The sequence below is a fragment of the Misgurnus anguillicaudatus genome, chromosome 5 (genome assembly GCF_027580225.2).
Source record: "Misgurnus anguillicaudatus chromosome 5, ASM2758022v2, whole genome shotgun sequence".
Lineage (NCBI taxonomy): Eukaryota > Metazoa > Chordata > Actinopteri > Cypriniformes > Cobitidae > Misgurnus > Misgurnus anguillicaudatus.
Window position 1 is genome coordinate 27,620,138 of NC_073341.2, and position 24,512 is coordinate 27,644,649.

General features: G+C 35.9%; 3 protein-coding genes across 6 annotated transcripts; 1 reads left to right on the forward strand and 2 right to left on the reverse strand.

Moving 5' to 3' along the window:
- The first annotated feature begins 203 nt into the window (after positions 1 to 203).
- lrif1 (ligand dependent nuclear receptor interacting factor 1) lies at positions 204 to 7,275 on the forward strand. Its single transcript, XM_055168058.2, has 4 exons — positions 204 to 365; positions 1,701 to 3,708; positions 3,796 to 4,026; positions 5,805 to 7,275. The coding sequence occupies exons 1-4, from the start codon at positions 358 to 360 to the stop codon at positions 6,840 to 6,842; spliced, it is 3,285 nt and encodes a 1,094-aa protein (XP_055024033.2). The 5' UTR covers positions 204 to 357; the 3' UTR covers positions 6,843 to 7,275.
- Positions 7,276 to 9,779: 2,504 nt separating this feature from the next.
- On the reverse strand, positions 9,780 to 12,102 carry LOC129414468 (tumor necrosis factor receptor superfamily member 14). 2 transcript variants are annotated; one of them, XM_055168530.2, is made up of 6 exons: positions 11,759 to 12,100; positions 11,466 to 11,555; positions 11,161 to 11,286; positions 10,912 to 11,067; positions 10,733 to 10,817; positions 9,780 to 10,176 (listed from the first exon to the last, which is right to left on the reverse strand). In XM_055168530.2, exons 1-5 carry the CDS (start codon positions 11,799 to 11,801, stop codon positions 10,765 to 10,767), a joined length of 468 nt encoding a protein of 155 aa, XP_055024505.2. In that variant the 5' UTR covers positions 11,802 to 12,100; the 3' UTR covers positions 9,780 to 10,176; positions 10,733 to 10,764. The 2 variants fall into 2 exon arrangements, with proteins under 2 accessions (XP_055024505.2, XP_073723997.1); XM_073867896.1 differs by lacking the exon at positions 11,466 to 11,555 and having other exon boundaries at positions 11,759 to 12,102.
- Positions 12,103 to 15,101: 2,999 nt separating this feature from the next.
- Positions 15,102 to 20,362, reverse strand: LOC129414842 (tumor necrosis factor receptor superfamily member 5-like). Of its 3 annotated transcripts, none has more exons than XM_073867897.1 (8): positions 19,838 to 20,362; positions 19,489 to 19,578; positions 19,089 to 19,214; positions 18,839 to 18,994; positions 18,407 to 18,491; positions 18,165 to 18,319; positions 17,592 to 17,841; positions 15,102 to 17,508 (listed from the first exon to the last, which is right to left on the reverse strand). In XM_073867897.1, the coding sequence occupies exons 1-7, from the start codon at positions 19,944 to 19,946 to the stop codon at positions 17,744 to 17,746; spliced, it is 819 nt and encodes a 272-aa protein (XP_073723998.1). In that variant the 5' UTR covers positions 19,947 to 20,362; the 3' UTR covers positions 15,102 to 17,508; positions 17,592 to 17,743. The 3 variants fall into 3 exon arrangements, with proteins under 3 accessions (XP_073723998.1, XP_073724000.1, XP_073723999.1); XM_073867899.1 differs by having other exon boundaries at positions 19,901 to 20,359; XM_073867898.1 differs by lacking the exons at positions 15,102 to 17,508; positions 17,592 to 17,841 and having other exon boundaries at positions 17,910 to 18,319; positions 19,838 to 20,360.
- Between the last annotated feature and the right edge of the window lie 4,150 nt (positions 20,363 to 24,512).

Genomic DNA, 24,512 nt, shown 5'->3' on the forward strand with positions numbered 1-24,512 from the left:
CTCAATTACGTTACATAGCTATACTTTTATTGTACTTTAGGTATGTGTCAGATTTTGAAGGGTCAAAATAAAAAATAATTTTATGTAATGACATTAAAGCATGTGTAAAAGCAAGTTACGAGATACTTTGAATGATTTATTTTATAGGACTTTTATATGTGTTGTTGTAAATTCATTCAACAGAGATTTTTCTACAATATCGGTGTCTTTTATTTTGAAATACCTTACTTCCGGTTACTGTACTTCACACACAGTCAAGAATTCTGTCTTCAAGTTGCTGTGCAAAATCTTACAGTGCGCTTAAGAAAATATTGTCAAGTGTTGTTTCTTGTAGTGTGATGTCTACGGATAATCGCCATGGAGGGGTAAGATTGTTAGCGTGGTTTATAATTGTGTTTTTTTGGTCGACCGTTGTAAGCACCTCTTAAGATGGCGCGTGTTTTGGAAGTATCAGTCGCAAGCGCTTCAGTTACCTCAGAAAACGAAAAATAACATCATTAAATACATAAACAAACCTGTGTACTGTTCTGGAAAAAAATGCTCGAAATGAACTAGTAATTATCGTGTGACAGTTGACCGTTTAGGTTTGGTTTTATTAGTACTTGAAGATAATATAAAAATGGATGATAATATATTTGCAGTAGCTGGATTTTTTTTTTTATACAGGATTGGTAAATACTTGACATTTATAAGCAGGTGCACATTTTTCACTCACTCACATTTTACTGTTATTGTTAAAAAATATTTAATCACTGACAGTAGACATTGTTTACATGTGTAATATATGGGTCAATGACGTGACGTTAATTATTTTGTGTTCAATTAAATGTAAAAGGGTTAAAATTTCTAAATAAATTTGCAGATTACTTGCATACATTTTCTTTTTTAAAAAGAAAGTCTGAAAATTCTGGTTTTATTTCATTTTGAAAGAATATTTGGGGGATAATTGCAAACATGTCAATTGGTGTAACTAGTATTTTTTTTTAAATGAAAATATACTCATAAAAATGAGGAATAAAGTATAATCATCTAGTTTGGTGTAATATGATTTTTACATAATTTGTCAAAGATTATTTAGAAAACAGCTGTTTTAAACATATGTCAGGACAAATATTACAAAAACATTCAAATTTACATTTAAAAAAAAATTATATTTGAAAATGTTTTTTTTATGATTAACCTTACATGCCATCAAGGTGGATAAAATATTTTATATTTCTCTTTCTTTGACCCAATTGACGGTTACACCATTTGACATTTTCAGGTCCGTTCAGTCTTAACTTTTATAAAAATGGTGCAAATGTAATTTTTTATTGCATAAAATTAACATAAATAAAATATGTGTAATGTGCATTGAAATAAACCTGATGCATGCTTTTTTAAAAGATTTTTTAAAAGGTTTTTTAATTTTTCATCTTGCCAAAACATTTTTGTCACTGACCTTATACTGTAGATTGTCTATTGTGTACTTTTCTTTCATTTCTTTAGTTTATTGTGGATATTTATCTAGTTTCAATATAGGTTTGTTACAGGCTTCTGTGGCAAACAATATAAAAATTGGGGAAAAAATGTAATTATACTTAAATCTATCTCTTATTTGTTATTCTTAAGTTCATCATTTGTTAATTTGTATTTATATATATATACTGTTTATTATTTTATTACTTTAATTTTAATTGTTACTATTTTTATTCTCATAGCGGAACTGGAGTCTACTACCAAGCAATGCCTGCTGTGGGACCAGATGGGAAAAATGTCATGAAGTTGATTCCTGTCCAGAAAGTGAATGGACAGTTTTTTCAAACAATGTTTAATACAGAAATGAACAATGTGGAACAAGTTAAAGTCCACCCAAAGCCTGTTTTTCCATCTGTTGCCTCTTCATCTCAGTCACAGACTAGACTCCCTTCCCTACAGCCCATAGCAGACGGACGATATGTCCTAAAAACCCCGCCGCAGCTTAGTACTTTATTTAATTCCCCCAAAGTTCAACACAATGGAACTAAAATATTACCCGGAATTCTTAAACCATTGCATCCTCCTCTCGCAAAACCCACAGTTCATCAAAGTGCGCTACAAAACAAACCCACAGTTCATCAAAGTGCGCTACAGTATGTGCTACAAAGCAAACCCACAGTTACTCAAAGTGCGCTACAAGAAAAACTCACATTTCATCAAAGTGCCCTACAGAATGCGCTACAAAACAATCCCACAGTTACTCAAAGTGTGCTACAGAATGCGCTACAAAACAAACCCAAATTTCATCAAAGTGCCCTACAGAATGCGCTACAAAACAATCCCACAGTTACTCAAAGTGTGCTACAGAATGCGCTACAAAACAAACCCCCAGTTTATCAAAATGCGCTACAAAACAATGGACAGACAATGCCAGTGGTCCAGACACTACCGGTTACTGTGAAGTCACCTGTTTTACCAAATGGACATTGCCTTCAGATCCCTCCCTATGCACAAGTTAGGACACTCCCAGCATCTGCACTCCCAAAGTCCATCAAAAGCCAGATATTGAACTCTGTGAGCATCACCCCTACCAATGCAAAAGTTCAACCAACGTTTCTTATGGTGTCCCCTGTGAATTCGGTAAAGCTAAACTCTGACCAACAAGTGTTTTCTGTTACAAAGCCAAGTCAAGTACAAAAGACTTTGTCTCAACATCTGCCTTCAAACACTGGCACAAGCTCACCTCTGTCTTCCCTATTAAGTTCTAAAATTAGTGAAGAACAAAGCAGTCCTATTAAATGGATAGTCCAGGAGGAGATGGGTGCATCTGGTCCTTGCCTCGTACCTGCATCGTCACCACAAGTGAACCCCATCACTATAAAATCAGTCAAGCGTGTAGAATCAGTCACCAGTGCGAGTGAGGTTGTAGCAAGCAAACCCACCCCTGCTCAGGTCGGCCAAGAAAAGGTCACGCAAGGTAAGGACAACGCTCTTGTCATGTGCAATGGGAAAGTGTACTTCGTGGCCAAGAAAAATTCAGAGATTGCCAAGGATGTGATGGTCAGCGAAGGTGGGAGAAAGGGGTATCTTAGCATCTCTCCAGCCCTACCCGCCAGCTCTGCTCTGGGATCAAACTCTTCAAAAGCAACAGTAGACCAGGACCCAAAAAGGAAAGTAAGTGAAATTATTGATCTCTGTGACGATGATGAGGAGAGTTCCACAAGCCTGGGAGGTGCGTCTGGAAATTTGCCCACACAAAGTCAAACAGAGGTGGACGAGAGCAATGAGGACTCTAACGTAATATTTGTATCATATATTCCACCAAAGTCAGAAACCACTGCTAATGAGAAAGGCACAAATTGTGCTTCTCGGAATGAAAGGAAAGATATAGCACCTCCGGAAATGGAAATAAATGAGAAATCTGCTATTCAAGGTGAAGGGGAAGAAACAATGCATGCAGAGATGGAAATTGATGGAGTTCAAGAAAATACTGCTGCCAGACAGAGTGATGCTCTGATGGATGTACAGGTGCAGGTCAATGAATCTGGACCAGCTGAGAGGAACACAACTTCTCTTTTAGAAAATGCAAATATGGAGGAAGAAGAGCATTTGGAATGGGGAATTCCACCAATCACCACAGATATACCAAATGGTGATGATGCAGCTGTTGGTGAAACTGTCAATAGCAGAGGTGATGTGTTGGGACAGCTTCATAACGTCTGTGTTCCAGCCACTGAGGACACAGAAAAGGTATGTTTTAGGAACTATGCCGTATTAAAACTACATATTTTTAAAAGTCTGCCATGTATTTAATGCTTTCTTTCGCTTTTGTTTTAGACTTTTGGAAATCTAGCTCCTGATCAGAAGACTCAGGAAAAGAGTGACTGCCAGCTGAGAAAAGAATTTGGGATCACCTCTGATATACACATTTGTCTGGAAAGAATAAGAGAAACTGAAAAGCAAGATCGACAAGCAGAGAAGCTAATCATAAATAAACGGACTTTAGACGGCCTGCGTAAAGTGATCCAGGAGTCACAGCTACAGTCAAAAATCCAGAAGATAATGCAGGTGAGTTACACATGCACAGATCCAAATGAAACATGCCACTAGCTGAGTTTGCATCCAACGTGAAGGGAATCTTTTTAAAGTTTGCAAAAACAGAAAAGAAAACTAATGTGAATTAGGTGCACTTCCATTCAGTTCTTTGAGCGGATAATAGTGGTATTGGTAACCTGTTAAACCAGCAGTAAACAAAATAAAGCAATTACCTGAACCGGAAATGACATGAACCGGAAATTAGAGAAGCCAGGGTCATAAAGATAGGTCTGCATGATTTAACTTTTTTTTGCACAAAATAAAAACCACCTCAAGCGAGCATCAAAACTTTTTTGCAAATTAAGGGATTTTTGTTAGAATTTGACGTTTCCATCACTTGTTTCTGATGGAATACTTCAAAATGTGCATAAAAGCAGGGGGGTGGAAACATAGCTAATGTTGAATCCACCTCATTAAACATCTGGTTAGTAAGAGGGCTGAAGGTTTTAAGATCATGAGTTTTACCAGTTTATTAAAAGTGCATTAATCATGCAGACCTATCTTTATGACACTGGTTTCTGTGTTTATTATGTATTATACTTCATCTCCTGTATGTAAATAGAAGGACATGCTGTTGTTTTGTGTTTAGATGTTGTCCTGATGTCTAATGGTGCATTCACACCAGCCGCGGTAGAGGCGGCAAAAACACGCTATTCGCGCATAGTTGGACACTTGAACATCTGAGTTTACTCGCTTTATTTGTGCGTGAAATTCTAGTCATTCGAGACATTCACATGGAAATGCGCATCATGGGAGGGTCTCTGCAACTCCGCTGGGACTCCGCTCGCTTCCTGTAATCACGTCACTACTACAGCAAGGTCCTGATTGGTTAACGGGTCGTGGAAATCTGCAGAAGTTCAGATTTTTCAACTTGCGCGTTTCCCGCGGCAACGCTCAATTCGCACGTTTTGCGCCATTTGAGCCGCAAGATACCTAATCACGTCTTTGAATTGACTTAACATGTAAATCACTCGCGCTTGCCGCCTCTACTGCGTCTGGTGTGAACCCTGCATAAGGGTGTTTTCATACATGTTGGTGCACACCGTGGTGCGGACTCCAAACACACCAAATTACATTGTATAATTTTTCATTTAGTGCGGTTCGTGTTCACATATGTTGTTTTTACTGTACACGAAAGGCCGCACCGTACACCATGTGACAATGGTCAGGGCTGTCATTGGTCCTTGACAGCGCTTACCCCCATAACCAACCTGACAGGAAGAGCGAAGCTAACAAAATATGGAGATAAAAGGATGCACGTCTTTGCAAAGTTTCTTTGCTTTAATGCGAAATTGCGCAATTGTTCTATTAAAGCCTTGTCACGGAGCCGTTTGCTAAAAGTCACGTAAATGTCACTATTGGTGTGTGTGTGAAGGGCAGCTATGCATTTATGAAATCATCAGCTCATACCTCCAGGAGACAGCGAATCTCTGGAACAGACCAAGATTGCCCTGTTTGTTGTTTACCCACAATATAACACTTGGCTCACGTCACAACGGAAGCCCAATGGCTCAAACATGTGGAGGACTTCCTGTATTTGGTTCCGAGGTTGAGCAGCGTTAATTTAACAGATGGGTTGCACCAGAGTTCAGCGACAGAGTACAGCTGTTGTGTTCACACTGACCCAAACCAACCGTACTCGGACCAAAAGCTCATTTGGGTCGACCTAAGTGCCTGTGTGAAAGCACCCTAATATAACATACCTGGCAAAAAAAATGAAACACAACTGAATTGATTTGTTTTACTTGTAGGTGACTCACAAAAAGACAGAGGATGATGATGGCCTGAAAGAAGTTAAAAGAAAAAAGCTGGTGCCAGATGTAGAGGATGTACGTCAAGATAATACATCTCTCATCACTACAAACGTTTCATCTCCCTCCAAACGCAACATTAATAACTCAGTTTTTCCCATGGAAAACAGTTTGATCTCACAGACTTGTCAAGAAGATGTTTGTACATCTAGTTATAATACTGACAAAATAGCAGTATCTACAGTTAGTAAGGTTCATATGCAATCTGAAACATCCACAGATTTGACTTCTGACACATGTTGTCTTACTCCCTCGTCTGAACAAAATGTAACACGGACTAGCACCCATACCATCCCACTTTCTTCTGCATTAAGGAAGGCACCACCACGCTCGAAGAAAAGCAAGATGTGCACTGCCTGTCCCTGTGGGACTGTGTTAGGGGTTACAGCGACAACATCATCACTCCAATCACAAGAGACGCAACCCATTGTTGTTGAGTCAAACGAAGGTACAAGAACAACCTGCTTGCATAAAACACCTGGGGAGAGTCGTCAACCAAAAGGAGATCACAGTACTGGTAAAAAAGCGAAGAAGAAGCGGTCATCACCTAAAAAGAAATCTCCATCAACAAAGACTACTAGTAAAATATCCCACAGCAGCAGTTCTCCTGATAATTCACTGAATGTTACAACATCGATGAACGCTGCTTCTTTATCCGGCCTGCAGGAGAGCGACAAAGCGATTTCTCTGTCCTCAAACGAAACAGAATGCAATTTTTCACCCAGCAACCACACAGAGGATAAGGACTCAGAGGAAGACGCCAGCCAGGTACAAATAATATCAGATGAAACCAGCATGCCATCTTCTAGTGAACAGCATGAATCCATAGTAAATGAATTTACAACCCAAGACTTGTACTCGGTGGAAGTGCTGGATGCTGAGGAAATAAAGCGACAAGAGAGAATCAAACGGTTAAAGGATCTTCTGAAGGAGAAGGAGGCGGCGCTGGAGAGAATGAGACGTAGCATGAACTTTTAGTCATGTCTGTTTTTGTTTTAAAGACTCAGACTGTACACTGCATTACTGTCATCTGATGACTGAATATTAATGGGCAATAATGCCATCACGTATATTAGAAGAAGTGTATATAGTTGCACAGTATCTTATTTCCTATTAACATTTTCTCTTTTTAATAAATTTATGAGATTGCAGTGTCATATTTTATAAAATTTTTGAGTACTTAAGTGCGTTAAGTGTTTGTCTTATTTTAAGCTGTTGGCTGTATATTTAAGTACCTGTAGTTGTAGATGAGATCTGTCATTTTTCATGATTGTTTGGTTTTTATTTGCATTTCTAAATAATTTGTTAATATGTTTCTTCTGTAGTTCACATTGAAGTACTAAAGCCTACTTTATAAGCTCAATAAATAAAAACCAATAAATTGTTTTTGTGCTAGGCCCTGAGAATATTATTTCTGTTTTCTGTATGTTGTGAATTTTATTACAACTGCTAACCTTATAAATGTTTTCAAATAATTTAGCTTATATTGAGGTGCTGTGGTTCCACCTTTTTATATCTATTCTCTGGACAAGTTTAATGCAATTAAAATGTGAAAATATTACTTAAATTAATGCTTGTTGTCATGTCAGTTACAATTTCCTGCTTTCTGGACAATTCTCACGTAAACCTTTTATTTGAAAACTTGAATGCAATACTGCAAACATTAGTTCAAACACATGCAGTTCATGTAAGAATACACTTTAAAAAACGCAAACCCAGCCATTGTATTCAGTTAACGAAGAAAATGTTTATATTGATGCAACAATATAACAACCAAGCATTTTGGGCTTAAAGGGGCCATGGCATGAAAATCTGACTTTTCCCATGTGTAAGTGCTATGATTGGGTCCCCAGTGCTTCTATCAACCTAGAAAATGTGAAAAAGTAACTTAGTTTTGGTAAACCATTCTCTACAAGCACATGAAATAATAAGTTGTTGAAACATGCAAATGTTTCTTAATTATACAGTCTTGTTCAAAATAATAGCAGCACAATGTGACTAACCAGAATAATCAAGGTTTTTAGTATATTTTTTATTGCTACGTGGCAAACAAGTTACCAGGAGGTTCAGTAGATTCTCAGAAAACAAATGAGACCCAGTATTCATGATATGCACGCTCTTAAGGCTGTGCAATTGGGCAATTAGTTGAATTAGTTGAAAGGGGTGTGTTCAAAAAAACAGCAGTGTGGCATTCAATCACTGAGGTTATCAATTTTGTGAAGAAACAGGTGTGAATCAGGTGGCCCCTATTTAAGGATGAAGCCAACACTTGTTGAACATGAAAGCTGAGGAAAATGGGTCGTTCAAGACATTTTTCAGAAGAACAGCGTACTTTGATTAAAAAGTTGATTGGAGAGGGGAAAGCCTATAAAGAGGTGCAAAATTGATAGGCTGTTCAGCTAAAATTATCTCCAATGCCTTAAAATGGAGAGCAAAACCAGAGAGACGTGGAAGAAAACGGAAGACAACCATCAAAATGGATAGAAGAATAACCAGAATGGCAAAGGCTCAGCCAATGATCACCTCCAGGATGATCAATGACAGTCTGGAGTTACCTGTAAGTACTGTGACAGTTAGAAGACGTCTGTGTGAAGCTAATCTATTTTCAAGAATCCCCCGCAAAGTCCCTCTGTTAAAAAAAGGCATGTGCAGAAGAGGTTACAATTTGCCAAAGAACACATCAACCGGCCTAAAGAGAAATGGAGGAACATTTTGTGGACTGATGAGAGTAAAATTGTTCTTTTTGGGTCCAAGGGCCACAGGCAGTTTGTGAGACGACCCCCAAACTCTGAATTCAAGCCACAGTACACAGTGAAGACAGTGAAGCATGGAGGTGCAAGCATCATGATATGGGCATGTTTCTCCTACTATGGTGTTGGGCCTATTTAGGGCATACCAGGGATAATGGATCAGTTTGCATATGTTAAAATACTTGAAGAGGTCATGTTGCCCTATGCTGAAGAGGACATGCCCTTGAAATGGTTGTTTCAACAAGACAATGACCCAAAACACACTAGTAAACGGGCAAAGTCTTGGTTCCAAACCAACAAAATTAATGTTATGGAGTGGCCAGCCCAATCTCCAGACCTTAATCCAATTGAGAACTTGTGGGGTGATATCAAAAATGCTGTTTCTGAAGCAAAACCAAGAAATGTGAATGAATTGTGGAATGTTGTTAAAGAATCATGGAGTGGAATAACAGCTGAGAGGTGCCACAAGTTGGTTGACTCCATGCCACACAGATGTCAAGCAGTTTTAAAAAACTGTGGTCATACAACTAAATATTAGTTTAGTGATTCACAGCATTGCTAAATCCCAGAAAATTTTTTTTTGGACAAAATAGTTTTGAGTTTGTACAGTCAAAGGTAGACACTGCTATTTTTTTGAACACACCCCTTTCAACTAATTGCCCAATTGCACAGCCTTAAGAGCGTGCATATCATGAATGCTGGGTCTTGGGTCTTGTTTGTTTTCTGAGAATCTACTGAACCTACTGGTAACTTGTTTGCCACGTAGCAATAAAAAATATACTAAAAACCTTGATGATTCTGGTTAGTCACATTGTACTGCTATTATTTTGAACAAGACTGTATGCATGCGTTCATGTATGTGTATTTATACATAATTATTATACACATATATTATGTAAACAAAAACTTTTATTCTGCAAACGATTAGTCGCGACCAATCGTGAGGCAGCACGACATCATAGTCAGTTGTGAGTTACCACCTCCTTAAGGCAGATATCGAGAAAAAGGGAATACACCAGGCAAGAGACAAAGTGATAAGCAGAAGGATTGAATAAAATGAGCAAAGTTTATTGAATAATCTTAAATGCATTCTCAACACTCAGTCCGAACCCAAAACAGACCCAGCAGGCCCTATATAAATCAACACCTGCTAAATCTGTTTTAAATTCAGACTGAGTATTGAGAATGCAACAAAAATTTCAAAAACTTTGAGCTGGAGCCCATATCTATTAAAGACAATACAGCAGGGACAGATTAAACAGTATTGAATTATAAAAAAAATTGAATGATAATATGAATGCAAATATAAAATAAAAGGAGTACACAAAATTTTGTAAATGTTAGTAAATGCAACTATATGGTTAATTACACTAAAACAATTACCACATAAAAGTCAAAACACACAGAAAAGATTTAACTTTCTATCACACACGTGTTACAGTTCCTTTTCTTTCTTCTCCTTTATCCTGTCTTTTTGTTTTGTTTTTTGTCTGCTAGTTTCTCTATCGTTCCCCATTCAGTGTCTGGTATGTTGTATTTGCAGGGCTTATGTCTTTGAGAGGCTGTTAAACATAACAAAATCAGTAAAAAATTAAGAGACCTAATAAAGATAGCCCTTACATTTAAATTAAAAGCCAAATTATTAAATATAACACAATAGGTGAAATATACAAAAGTAGAAATATCAAGTAACTTTCAGAGGATTGTTTCTTGTTCAAAACAGCAATAATAAAACTCAAAATTTGATAAAATCTATTGCTACAAAACCTGAAACCCTTATAAGAGAAACTTTTATAACTTCAGTCAGGTTTATTAAACAGATCTCTATTCAAGTACGTTTTATAGCTGGTCGATGAGTATTACATTTTAATGGCCCACCATTAATATCAAACTATTTAATCAGAACTAACTGAATGATTGTAGGCTACTGTGTAATGGCTTTTAAAACTTCTGCTGTATACAATATCTGCTCTGTGTGCACGTGTCAACCTTTACAGAACTGCCATTTTCTGTACTTTATTTTCAGCTGCACAGCTAAAGTAAATTAAGTGATAATAAATGAATAAATAACAAACAGAAATGAAATACGACAGACAGCGTGAATGAGATTAAACTTACACTGTCCACCTGAAGCATTTCAGACCTGATGGTTAATAAAACCCATATGGACTGTCCTCACATACTGTATCAGAGAATTTTGTGCCTGTCAGCAGAAACAATAGAAACTTAACCTTGTGGGAAACAATGTGGGAAAATGCCTATTTTTACATTTAGTAAATAAAAGTTAAAGCCTATACCTGGTGCTTTAGTTTCTTGTCCTGGTTTGCATACGCTGTGCTTTTGAGCAAGCAGGCACTGTCCATTTGAATAATCAGTACAGTGATATCCCTCCAGCACATCACAGACGGTGTCTTTTATTGTATTGCATTGACTCTGAATGTAAAGGCCTTGACCTGAAAGAACACAGGATCACTTACAGTACATGTAGTCAATAACGAAACTAAAAGTTCTGCAGACATTTAAAAGGTGGTCAAATATAAACTTACTTTCATTACATTTTCTGCACTTAAAGCATTTATAAAGGCCATTGGGTTCATTCATGAATGATCCTGGGGAGCACGGTATGCAGGTGGTGCTTAAATCCCCACTGCAGTCACGATAAACAACTGACCCTACAAAAACACCCAGGCATTTAATTTGCACCCTCTTATTGTATAACATTACTTCCATGTGGTTTGTACTAATTAGCAATTGATTTAATTAAAAAAATTATTAAATTTTAAGTGATTTGAATAAATCAAGACAAGTTAGTAACTTTATATAAAATGTGTAAGTATATTTTCTTGCCTACCTATATTGCACATAGGACAGCATAACCCTTGACTAGATCTGTATTTAATTGGACCACAAGTATTTCCAACAGGAAGAAAAATGTAAAGAACTGTGAAGAAAACCAACGCCCTTGTTAAATAAATTTGCAACCGTTCAACATTTTATACAACACATTCAATATAGTAGATTTATTTTGGTAACTTAAATTTTTGATTCTTTTTAACTTCTAAATCAAGACATATATTTAATGGAACTATAACATTACACAATTCCTTTTACAACACAATTGTAACACAATGTCGTTGACCTTACCTGATATGTGAATAACAGCAAGTTTTACAAATGTCATGTTCATTGTATTGAGTTTGAAAGACGAAAAAATCTAACTTTCTGCACTCTTTTTGTTGTTATCGTCTTTTCCAAACCCCCAACTTGAGTTCCTTAAAAATACAAGTAATCACAAGACCAGATGCCAACAGGAACTGAAGCATTTTGTGGTTAGACTTTTTTAAACTTAAAGTTTCATTTTGCAGCCCTAACTTTGTACTGCCAGTCAGAAACATCTTCACAGTAATAATAACCAATCACAAGCAACCACCACTCAAATAATAATATAACAAAACAATAATAACATTAACAAAATAATAATGGCATGAATCTAAACTATTTATTAATTTCATATTCTAAAATTGTTTGACTCAATTGAAGTTAATCTAGCCTATACCTCTACAACACCTGGAATGTAACAGCATTCTTTAAACATGTTTCTAAAGTATGTATGCTACATATATCCTACTTTTTTGTATTTTTGTCTGTTTTATTAGTTCTTTTGTAATTGATTCTCTTTGTATCTTGTTGGAAGTAGCTGTTTTAAGACCAGTTTCTTGCTATATCTTGCTGTCTTTCAAATAGGTAACCACAATTTTTGATTGATCAGTCAACTGTTTAAAATTGCTCAAATGGGTCATTCTACAGAAATGTCCCCTTTTGGTATGTCAAGGTGTCTTAAAATTGATTTCTTTTTATAACATTTACACTTTGACCACATTATTTGATTTCTCTTTGACTATATGAGTACACATAAATGACAGCTTAATGAATTTTTATTTTTTTGTGTGCATGTACTTAAAGACTGCATTTTGTCACTGGTGTTACCTTACTTCTTTAGCAATGTTAAAGGTGTTTATGAAATATTATTTATATTTTTTTCAGCTTGTGTAGCAGAATTCAATGCATTTCAAATTAGATTTTATTTAATGTGAAAGAAAAAAGTAACATAAGGAAGGTAACACCAGTGACAGTAACACCAGTGACTTTTCATGAAAACTGCATTTTACAAAATTGCTGCTGCAAAGAATCAAACCACATGTTGTCAATCATTGTATACTTACTAAATAAGTAGTTTAATCCATTTGTATTCTAGTTTTCTAAAATTCCCAAACAATAAAGGAGGTCCTACCAGTGACTTAAACTAAAAGCTTCATATGAAATCATGAGATAAATGAAAAAATTTCTAATAACTGAAAAGAGACAGTGCAGTGGACTTAACATGGGCTTCTCCTCATAGATCTCCAGGAAAGTGAAAGAAGTCAGTCAAGTGATGTCATCAGTGTGATTTTTATTTAAAAATAAGAGCTTTTTGTTAAACGGTAACACCAGTGACACAACAACAGGGGACCACTACTTTCATTTTTTTTTTATATTTATTTAGCATTTTGTTTTTTAATGTAATTTACATCATGTGTTTGATAGTTATGGCACATTATTGTATTTTAAATGGAAGAAAACACTATAAACAAAATAAAGCATTTTCCCTCTGTAAGTGGGGACGAGCACTTCTGTGGTGCTTGGAATTCTAATTAATTAATAAAAATCAAATATTGCTAGATTGATGGTGTAATTGTTCAATTAACATATTGTTTCATTTTAAAATATAAAAAATTGTAACCCTAAAGTGTTTTTCAAGTGTAATATTTCTGTAAAGGCTAACGACAGAAAAATTGACATTTCTGTAGAATGACCCAAAAGGTGCTGCTGAGTGATATGATGTAGATTTTCGTAATATATAATGCATATACAACCGGTGCAGACTTGTTTCTGCCAATGTGTGCAGTGCACAGTGGAGTCAAAGGTGATTCTGTCATCATTTACTCATGTTGTTACAAACCTGCATTTATGTATTTGTTCTGATGATAACAAATTAAGACATTTTGAGAAATGTTTGTAACCAAACCATTCGTGGACCCCATTTACTTTAGTATACATTTTCCTACTATAAAAGTGAATGGGGTCCATGAATGGCTTGGTTACAAAAATTCCTCAAAATATCTTCCTTTGTGTTTATCAGAACGCAGAAATGTATATGGTTTGTAACAACATAAGGGCGAGTAAATGATGAACGAATTTTTATTTTTGGGTGAACTATCCCTTTAATATCACCAGGGGTCGCTCAATTACAATGCAAGCTTTAAGGAAGTGGACAGTGGATTTATAATGACAATGCAGATTTGGAGTCCGTGACACAGGCAGCATGCCATAATAAGATACCTTATCGGCGCAGCCGGAGATGAGAGATGAACAGATGCTTTAAAAGATCATTTGTAAAGATTTGAAGCTACATGCTGGAAAACATGCTTGAAACAACATTAAAATAGTCAATAAGAAGTTTCTACATGACTGCATGAGGAGCAACGCAGCATCATCACCAGTAAGGTGTGGTTTTCCTTTATGTTGTATAGCGTGCAACTACATGACTTTGTGATTTGATAGATAAAGTTCAAAATTACAACTCAAGGTTTCTGCCTGTTCTGAGAGTTGTTAATGTTTAAAGCCTAATTAAATTAGATTTCTGTAAAGATGGTTTTATTTAAACACCCATGTATATCTGTATATCCATTGTGTGTAGCTATTTGTGTGAAGCATTGGAAATAATTACTTTGTATGCACTTAACTATATGTTCTTTCACTTTAGGTTTAATAGCCTGCCTGTGTTTGCAATTATATAATAATTGGCAATACCCCTGTTTCCCGGACAGGGATTATCTGAAAACAGGACTAGGCCTTAGTTTAATTAGGAAACATAACTAGTTTTAACAAACATGCCTTACTGAAAACATTACTTGTATGTATTTTGAGGCAAAAAGGGGCACTGATGTATTTTAAGATATATGAAGAGTTTCGTTGCAAAACAAGATAAATCCATTTTTTCACATTTTTGTCAAAACATGTTTATTATTATGTTATCATGTTATTATTTTGTTTTATGGTGCTACTTAGCTGTATTTTTTAAGTTATGAAGGTTTAAATCAAAACAAACCAACTGCAGTTGCATTGATATTAATTGGAATGCACAACCAAAAAAAGCGATTTCTGAAAAATTAAATAAACGGTGGTTATCTCGTTTTGCAACAAAACTCTTCATATGGTAATGGAGTTATGGTAATTGAGTTATTATAACCAAGGGTTACAGGCTTGCTGGTATATCAGGAAATCAACAGTGCATATTTCTGGCGTACATGTGCTGCACATTTTTGTAGCTTCCAACTTGCCACATTAAACAGCAATGTTACTGTCTCACAATCTTTTTAGGTGCAATGAGTCCAAAAGTAGTTGGACTATGTTACTGTCTTACAACAATTGAAACAAACCAGCACTGTTATAGTGTGGAAAAATTTATAAATGTTTAAAAAATAGTTTTTAGTATATTAGTACATCAGTACATACAATACAAATGTAAGTAAATTCACAAGTTCAAGTAACAATTAATACTAAAATTTCAAAAGTAAATTGTGCTACTGCTATGACAAAGTTGTAATTTCCCACTGATCAATTCGCACTACATATTTACATCAAAGTACAATATAACGCGTTTTAACCTGTTAACTGTCACCCGTTCCTCTGGAGGAACGCCTAGGTTTACTTCAATATTTTAGATGTAAATTTTTATTAAATCATGACAAACTATATATTGTTGGAAAGGTCTAAGCCTCTATACAGATCAGTGCTGTATAAAATAAATCATGTAAAAACCTTAATTTTTTTTTCTTTTAAAACAAGACCAACATTAGGCTTCTAGACCAAAAAATGGCAGAGTTATATTAATTTTAAGATGCACATTAACCCCCCCACACACTCAAAAAGGTGGGGTGACAGTGTACAGATTAAGAAGACGACTCTACTCACACATACCATCACTAATCCACTGTTACCATATCAAAAGAGAGAAATAGAAAAAAATATTTTTAACTTGTTAAAAATGTCAAATGTAGTTAAAAATTGTAAAAATGTAGCTGATAAAAGCTAAACATTAGATAACTTTTCTGTAGCTCAGCTGGTAGAGGATGGCCCTGTCTCAAATGGCGCACTTCATGTGGACTTTCGGTCTCGTGGCCTTAAATTGTGCGCGCTCGCTTAGTCTACGAGTCTGTAGGGTGTCCTATTTGTCATTTTTACGCCCTGAAGTGTGCTCATCAGCACACCCTTGATGCGGTCTTCGGCAAAGCCTGCATTGCTGCAGGCTACACACACTTTACCAATCCAGAAGTCCTTGTGAAAGAGCACCAATCAGATGGGTGATGGAAGGAGATACGCACCTTCCGGCTCGAGTCTGTCCTAAAATACGACTCTAGTGCACCCTCGTGAAATCGTGTCAAGGGTCCCTCAAGTCTGCACTACATGAGTCATCAAAGTGTGAACTCTAAAGAAGTCCACATTTCCGGAATTTACCATTCGGGACAGGGCCAATGATGCATAAATGTAGTATATACTATCCAGTGATCCAAAATCAAGAATGTGTAATGTTTCCACATACTGTACATTGTTGCTCTTCTATGCCCTGCCTCCCAGAAACGGATTTTGTACAGAGTTCATCATTCTGAAAAGCGCAGTGTCCTCCGATTGGCCAGAACTAACCAGAGCATTGTGATTGGAAATGTGACGCTTCCAAAAGATTACTTCCAAAGCAATACTGACAGGAGGCCCAGGAAGTAGCTTGTTGCTTACAATCCGTGTGTTGTCCAAAAAAAAGAGATTTACATTGGAAGGGATAACTTGCGTCGTTTACCACTACATGAGTCATCAAAGTGTGAACTCTAAAAAAGTCCACATGTCCGGAATTTACCATTCGGGACAGGCCCAATGATGCATAAATGTAGTATATACTATCCACTGATCCAAAATCAAGAATGTGTAATGTTTCCACATACTTTACATTGTTGCTCTTCTATGCCCTGCCTCCCAGAAACAGATTTTGTACAGAGTTCATCATTCTGAAAAGCGCAGTGTCCTCCGATTGGCCAGAACTAACCAGAGCATTGTGATTGGAAATGTGACGCTTCCAAAAGATTACTTCCAAAGCAATACTGACAGGAGGCCCAGGAAGTAGCTTGTTGCTTACAATCCGTGTGTTGTCCAAAAAAAAGAGATTTACATTGGAAGGGATAACTTGCGTCGTTTACTTTGGGATTTGTACCTTTTTCATATCATTAACATGTACTAATACACACTTACACACCAAAGGAATTGTAAAATGCTCTTTAAGGTGCATGAACCAAATATTTTTTGCAGGATTTATATAATAATAAAATTAACATTGACATATGTAATCCCAGTTAATCAACCATAGTTTTAAAATGCAGTCTTTTCGTTCTCATGTTGGGAATTGCTTTGTCTCTGTTAACTGTATTAATACTTATGTATTAATATTAAGTCTACTATAGAGCCAAAGGTCTGCTGTTGTTGGTTTGCCCTCCTTGATGTAGTTGAAACTTGTTGCAGTGAAAGCATCAATAAAAAACTTTCTTCAGTTTATCAAGTCGTGGAGGAACTGAAGCTTCTCCACCACGACAAGGTCAACAGCACACGGAGAAGATAAACTCTCTACCAAAGCACATCTACAGTCCAATGTTATAGTTAATCAACATTACAGCGTGATTTGGTTTTGTACAAAGTTCCAGACACAGCCTCCTAACCTGACATGTCACGTTGAAAGCAACACTGGCTTCTGGTCTGTACTTGGACAAGATAGCACGGGTTGACTGTGGAAATCATCCTCGTTTTCCTCTCTGTAAACAAACAATGTGTATGTATTAGGTTTATTTTAAGGTTGTGGCACCTTCATAACTAGTGGGCACATATTTATTCTTACGCTGTCTGGTGTGTTGATTTCTCTGGGTTCGTTTCTGGTGTGGGATGCTGTAAAAAAATGACACCAGTAAAAAATTAGTAAAAATCCAGGGAATTATGTAATATATGCAACAGTAAAATAAGATATAGACATTGAAATCTTCAATATGTAATTTAGAAAGAATATATTAGATTGCCATACCTAATTTCTATTGTATAAAATACAACACTTTTAAAACAAAGATATTCAGGACTTACTTTAGGTACAAAACCTATAAATGAATAAGAGGCAAATTATTTGTTAGGTGAAAATAAAAACAAGAACAGTAGTACAAAGAAACACAATATTGTAATTCTCTTTGAAAACTCTCTATTTAAGTCTTTAGGTTAAATATTTAAAGTTGAATCAACTGATCTCAAAATTAGCAGGATGACATCAAGTCATTAATTTGAGAAGATACCAAATTATTAACAATTTTAATCACAGGTTAAATCAGACATAGATTAGCTGTCACCAAAACAGACCATATAAATGAAATCACTCAGACTAAATTTTGCTACAAATTCAATTCAGATAAACCCTGCATGTACTCACGTGTAATCCCAGGCTTCAGGTATAGACACATGCAACATAATATGAATGTGACAGCTGCTATATAGAAACCATATCTGCTCCGACTGTTCTGTGTACACGCGACATCTTTTATGGAGCTGCCAGTTTCTGTCTCAATCTCATTTTTAGCTGCACAACTAAGGTCAAAAACCAATGTCCATAAGTTAATGCACTTCTTTGTTAAAACATAAAACAAGCCAGAGCACAAATGACATTCAACCTACTCTGTCCATCTGGTGCAGTTTAGACCTGTTGGAGAATAAAAGCCAGAAGGACAGTCCTCACATTTTGTATCTGATCTCTTTGTTCCTGTAAGCATTACAAATACTGATCTCAGAGAGGCTACGTACTTTAAACATGTACATTTGCATATACATTTTGTTTATTAATCTTATTGTCATTAAAAACATTCTTAGTATGAATGTTTCTTCTGAAAAACACAAAAGCTGGTTTTAGGCACAAAAGAGCATTAAGAGTATCCTGGCCCATTTTCACAATATAATGACATTTAATGAGGACTAAAGGTCTAATGTCAAAAAAGCCCCATTAGGTTGCCCTACACAGATTTTGAACAACATAACAGTTAAATTATAGAATAATGTTTAATATTATGCGCAAAAATGTAAATAGTTTTTGTAAGTGTTCTGAAACAAGACCTGGTGTTTTTATTTCTTGTCCTGGTTTGCATACGCTGTGCTTTTGAGCAAGTTGGCACTGTAAATTTGAGTAATCAACACAGTGATACCCATGCAGCACATCACAGACGGTGTCCTTTATTGTATTGCATTGACTTTGAATGTAAAGACCTTGACCTGCAAGAGCACATTTAGGATCACTTATGTGTAGGCAGAAGTGAAAACTAAACATTATAAAGACATTTAAAAACCTGGGAAAATATAAACTTACTTCTACTACAGTTTCTGCATGCAAAGCATTTATAAAGACCATTGGGCTCATTCATGAATTTTCCTGGAGAGCATGGTATACATGTTGTGCTAGAATCCCCACTGCATTCCCAAAGGACAACTGACCCTACAGAAAAACACCTGACAATAAGCACACAAGATCATGGGAGATTCAGTGTACTGGATGACGTTAGAAGTACAAGTGAGTACACGAAACCAAATTTATACTGCATGAATGATTACCATGACTTGTATAAGATTAAAGAAAAATGTGCAGTTAATAAAATTATTTTTTTAAAGAATTGATTGTCTTTGTGGGTGATTTAGATGTCATAGGTCATAAAAGACAAACAGTGGGGTCACCTTGTTAGTTTAAAAAGTGTTGTGTGTTCTTTGCCTACCTATATTACACATCGGACAACATTCACCTTTAGATGATTTATATTCACTTGGCCCACAAGCGTTTCCAAATGTGACAAGAATGTAAAGAACTGCGGAGAAAATGAATAACGTTACGTAAGTTAGGCCCTGTATTACTGCGTAAACAACACCAGCTAAATCAGTCAACATTTCATACAACAAATTCCCTTTAGTTGATTAATTTGGTGGCTTGGATATCTTTTGATCATTTAATCTATCAATATTTGATCAAATATAAAAGCTACATTTAATTTTTCCTATATTTTTGTAGTTTCACTTTTAACTCAAGTCACCGTAACGTTAGCTAGCTAGAACATGCTACATTCTTACGTTGTGGTCGTTCGATATTCCCGACAATACAACCGGAACACATTGCGTTTGACCGTAAGTTACCTGTTGCGCGAATGATAACGCAAAGTTTAACCAACGTGGTTTTCATGATGTTCAGTTTGAAAGGCAAACAAACCCAACATTTTTGTCCTCCGTTTTGTCGTCGTCGTCATCATCCTATAAACGCCATTTTGTAGCATTAGATCACAAGACCAAAACGCCTATTTATCTTGCTTGATGTTTTTTACTGTTCATTATGTGGTTAAAGCTAATACAGACATAATGGCATCAATCTATCTATGCACAGAATTTGTTTAATTATATATTGTTTTAATTTTACACTTACAGAGGACAAAACAGCTTTACATTTGTGATAGTTATTGTATACGTGGTATACTTTTGTTTATATTAAACAGTAAGGATCAAAGCTTGATGTGGGTGTGTAGATTTGTGTCAGCACTTTTATATCTCATGGGTCTGACTGAATAGAAAAACATTATGTATTTCCTCTATAGGGGAGAGTGGGGCAAAGTGAGCCAGTGGGTAAGTTGACCCACCCCCTGTATCTAGGCTTCCATACAGATTTGTAGCCATCTGACCACAAATCCAGGTAGCAACCATCATTTCTATTTGACTATGGTAAAGAGAAGCACAAGTTGAAGAGATAAGTATGATTTTTTTTACAAAAACAGTTTTTATCCCATCAAAGTAAAATTTATACATGTCAAGTATAATGGCTGTTATGTTAAAGCAAATTTATCCAGGTCTAAATATTGATACCATACATATTGGTGATAGGCTAATGTATAAAACCAGGTCAATGATTTAGCTAAAGATTAGCCTGAATTACTAAACTAGGCAGTTTTTCCCAAAATGGTGACCGTGGGGCAAAGTGAACCAAATGCTGTGGGGTAAACTGAACCAGCGGTTCAATGTACCCCACCATGATGTTTAGTTAAAAACATTTTAAATAGAGCAATCAACATTATTTTTATTATTACCCTTCCAAATAGGGCAAAAATAGACAATTACTTTAAAATGACAAATCCTAGGGTTTTAAATGGACATGTAAAAACGTTTCTGGATAATGTTTGCACTTAATAAAGTTACATACCTTCTATGTAAATATCAAAGAACAATTTAACACATTATTTAAATGCATTCTTTGGCACCCTTAAAATTAAAGTTAAGAATGGTGTGAATTTTTTAACTATGTTCGGGTTTAAACAAAAAAAGTCAGTGGGTCAGTTTACCCCTTCACATGGATCAATTTACCCCTCAGCTGGGGCAAGTTGAGCCACAAGAGCACTTTTTTTTTGAGAAGCCACCTTTTCAAAGTCCTTTGTTATAACGGCATTCTTATCATTTCATTTGACAGGAGACATCCTTAAATAAAGGTTGATGTTTTTGTTTGACTTCTGTCTCATGTTTTCATGCAGATAAGGCAACATATGTTAAAATTGGCTCATCTTACCCCGCTCTCCCCTATTTGTACCTGACATTCTTCAAATGCCTAGACAGGAGAGATTTCAATTAAGAAACATAAAATTACAGAAAAAATATACAAAGTTATAAATATGATAATTATTTACAGATGTGCAAAGTATATTGTACAGTTTACAAATGTTAAATGTAAATATGTATGTGTTTTAAACTCTAGTGTGAGAAATAAATTGCACTACAAAATATTGCACTTTAAATGTAGGCTATTGTTCTTTAAAACAGTAGCAGAGATGGGCATAAATACATGACAATATACTTAAAATAAAAATACAAAATACCTCAGTTAAAATGTCTCAAAATAAAATATCAAACATTGTGTGGAAAATGTAAATACCATTACAGTAGTTTGTATTTTAAAAATACACAAAACATACATGAAATTAATGTAAATCTATCTGGACCTGTGAAGTTTTTTAAAGTGCAACAGGACTCAAAAATCAGTACCTGCATGCACATATATATATATTTGGGACACATTCCTTGAATGCAGAAAAAGTTAGGGGTTAATTGAGGTTACTGTCTCTTTAGTACAAAACAAGCACAGACTTGTTTCTGACTGTAATCTATAAATATACTTAAGACATAAACAAATGTTTTATTAGAAAAAGAATACTGAGAGGTCATTTTGTGTGTGTATGTGCCCTGTCAAGAACAGAAAGATGCTTCAGGAAGAAGATCCAACATAAACAGTCGCTACACATAAAAAACACATTTAAATGCATGTGCGTACAGAAATCTGCTCACTTTAGCGCCTTTTTGCGGTTAAATGGTTTTAAATCACTTGAATGTTAACATTTGCAAGCATTAGAAACACATAAATGATAAACTTTCCCTATTTAAATTGCATATTATTCTGCGAATAGCATGTGCGCCAAACCGCGGGTCCACCACTGGCTGTTTCTCATTGTCAAGGATACCTCCTTGGCAGGACTAGTCCTTACAAGTCACTTCCTTCAGAGGCTAGGCAAGGCTCCTCTTTAGAAATTTGAGAACATGTAAATGGAAGAGGCAAGCAAGTGCACGTGATTGCGTCATTACGTCAATGAAACTGTGTGCTTTCGTCCCTGCCGGCATAGGATTGTAGGATTGTGGGTGATTTCACTGAGCGAAGAGCGCAAAGGATACACATATGCATCCTTTCCTGGGATATTTCTCGAACGAAGGACTCAGTCCTTGGTTGCAATTGCGAGTATCCTCAACAATGGAACAGCCCTTCGCCGGATGTCAAAGATGTAGCATCCATGAAATTCTGGCTTCCGAGGATCCTTCATTGACCTTGCCTTGAAACGGCCACTGTGTCCGAGTCTCGAACTCGAGTCCCCATCTCAGGTACAAGTATGGAGCCAAAGGCTTTTCACACCTGAAATTGTTAACCCTGGGTTATTATTAACCCAGGGTTAACGGAATCCTGTTTTTTTCTTGTTTCACGCTGTTCAAACTACCAGGGGTAACGAGATAACCCTGGGTATTCATAATTTGACGTTTCACACTGTGCATTCCTAAACCCTGGGTCAGGAGTCTCCAACCCAGCTCCAACACACCTGTCTGTAATTATCAAGCAACCCTGAACACCTTGATTAGCTACTTCAGCTGTGTGTTTAATTAGGGTCATAACATTCTAACCCTGCGGAGCGGCTAACACCGCTTTCAAATTACAGGTGTGAAACGCACCTTAACCCAGGGTTAAAAGCGGGGTTTAGAATGAAGATAACCCAGGGTTAAGCGCAGTGTGAAAACCCCTCAATTTTCCTCTCAGCTGTCTTAAGAGTCCATTGCAGCAATGCCTTATTTGGTGGCTGAACCAAACCAGAGAGTTACAGATCAGACTATTACAGACAGTTCAAAAACAGACATTTTATTTTCATTAAAATTTTCCACATTCCCCCTGACCCTTAAAATTGGTCAAGGTTTTTATCTGCTTCCTTTTACACTATGTACCTGTAAGACATTAATGTAAACAGAAATAATAACGTTTACTTACAAGCAAGCAAAAATGTTGGAGAAATGATGATGCTAATCCGAGTATATCAAATTTGCCACAGAGTCTGGTGTTCTCTGCAAAAATAATATTTAAGTTAAATGAAGTTAAATATCCTTTTAGTCCAAGTAATACACAGTAAAGATTTTAGCATGGTGTTTCCCCATCTTAAATGTCTAACTGCATTAATAATTAATAATAAATAAAGTATTTACGTACTGGTTCTAAGTCACTCACTGGTTGTAAGGAATAACAGACATCTAAAAAATGAAAAAAATATGTATTAGCAGTGCCATTTAACATGTTAAAATGTAATTTAATTGAAATTTATTTAAAAATCCCCTGTGATGAAAATCAAGTATTTAACCATTATGGGTTGTTGAGGCCATTTTTGAGTTTTTGTCTTAATTTAGGCCACAACTTTCTCTGTGTTTCAGCAAATGGAATGATTTTTGTTGACAAATCTTATATTGACACATATTTTGAGAAAATGCTATGAAATTTTTCAAAACTCAACAATATACAGTGGGCAAATTTACTACCTCTTCGGGTTGTGCGTGTACTAAAAAAGCCGCTAAATTAAGTGGCTGTAAAAATTTATCAGTTATTTTTCCAATTTTTTCCATAAATCTGTTAATCACCCTCAGTACTGATCAAAACTACCAAATGCTTACAAAATTTCCATCATTTTAATTCTTTAATTGCCAAGTTCATACTTTGTCACTGATTTGATGAAAAAAAAAAAAACACACACAAAATTACTGATTTTCAATATACAAGGTGATTATGGACTGGTCTAGGGCATGTCAAAGATTGGTAAAAGCATTGGCTTTGATGCATTTTTAGTTTTTGTGCAGCATTAGTTTTTATTTTTCCTCCCTAATTAGTTGTTTGTGGCTTTTTTGCCCAATTGACTTCAATTATAATGACATTTTTGATTGCAAAGCAATGACACCTTATTATCATGGATTCTTGATTGTTGGTGATATTTCCTTTTGCTAAGAGGTAGAATTTTCATTTTTACTTTTGATCACCATGTGGCACCATTAACCCTTTAGTAGGCCTGTGCAAAAAGCAGAGCCTAATTTCCGGCTTGTACATTGAGTTATATGGAGTATAACAGCATGTTATTGTGTGTGTCTGTGTGTGTTAGGGCTGTCACTTTTGTGAAAAAATCATTTTCGATTTTTAATA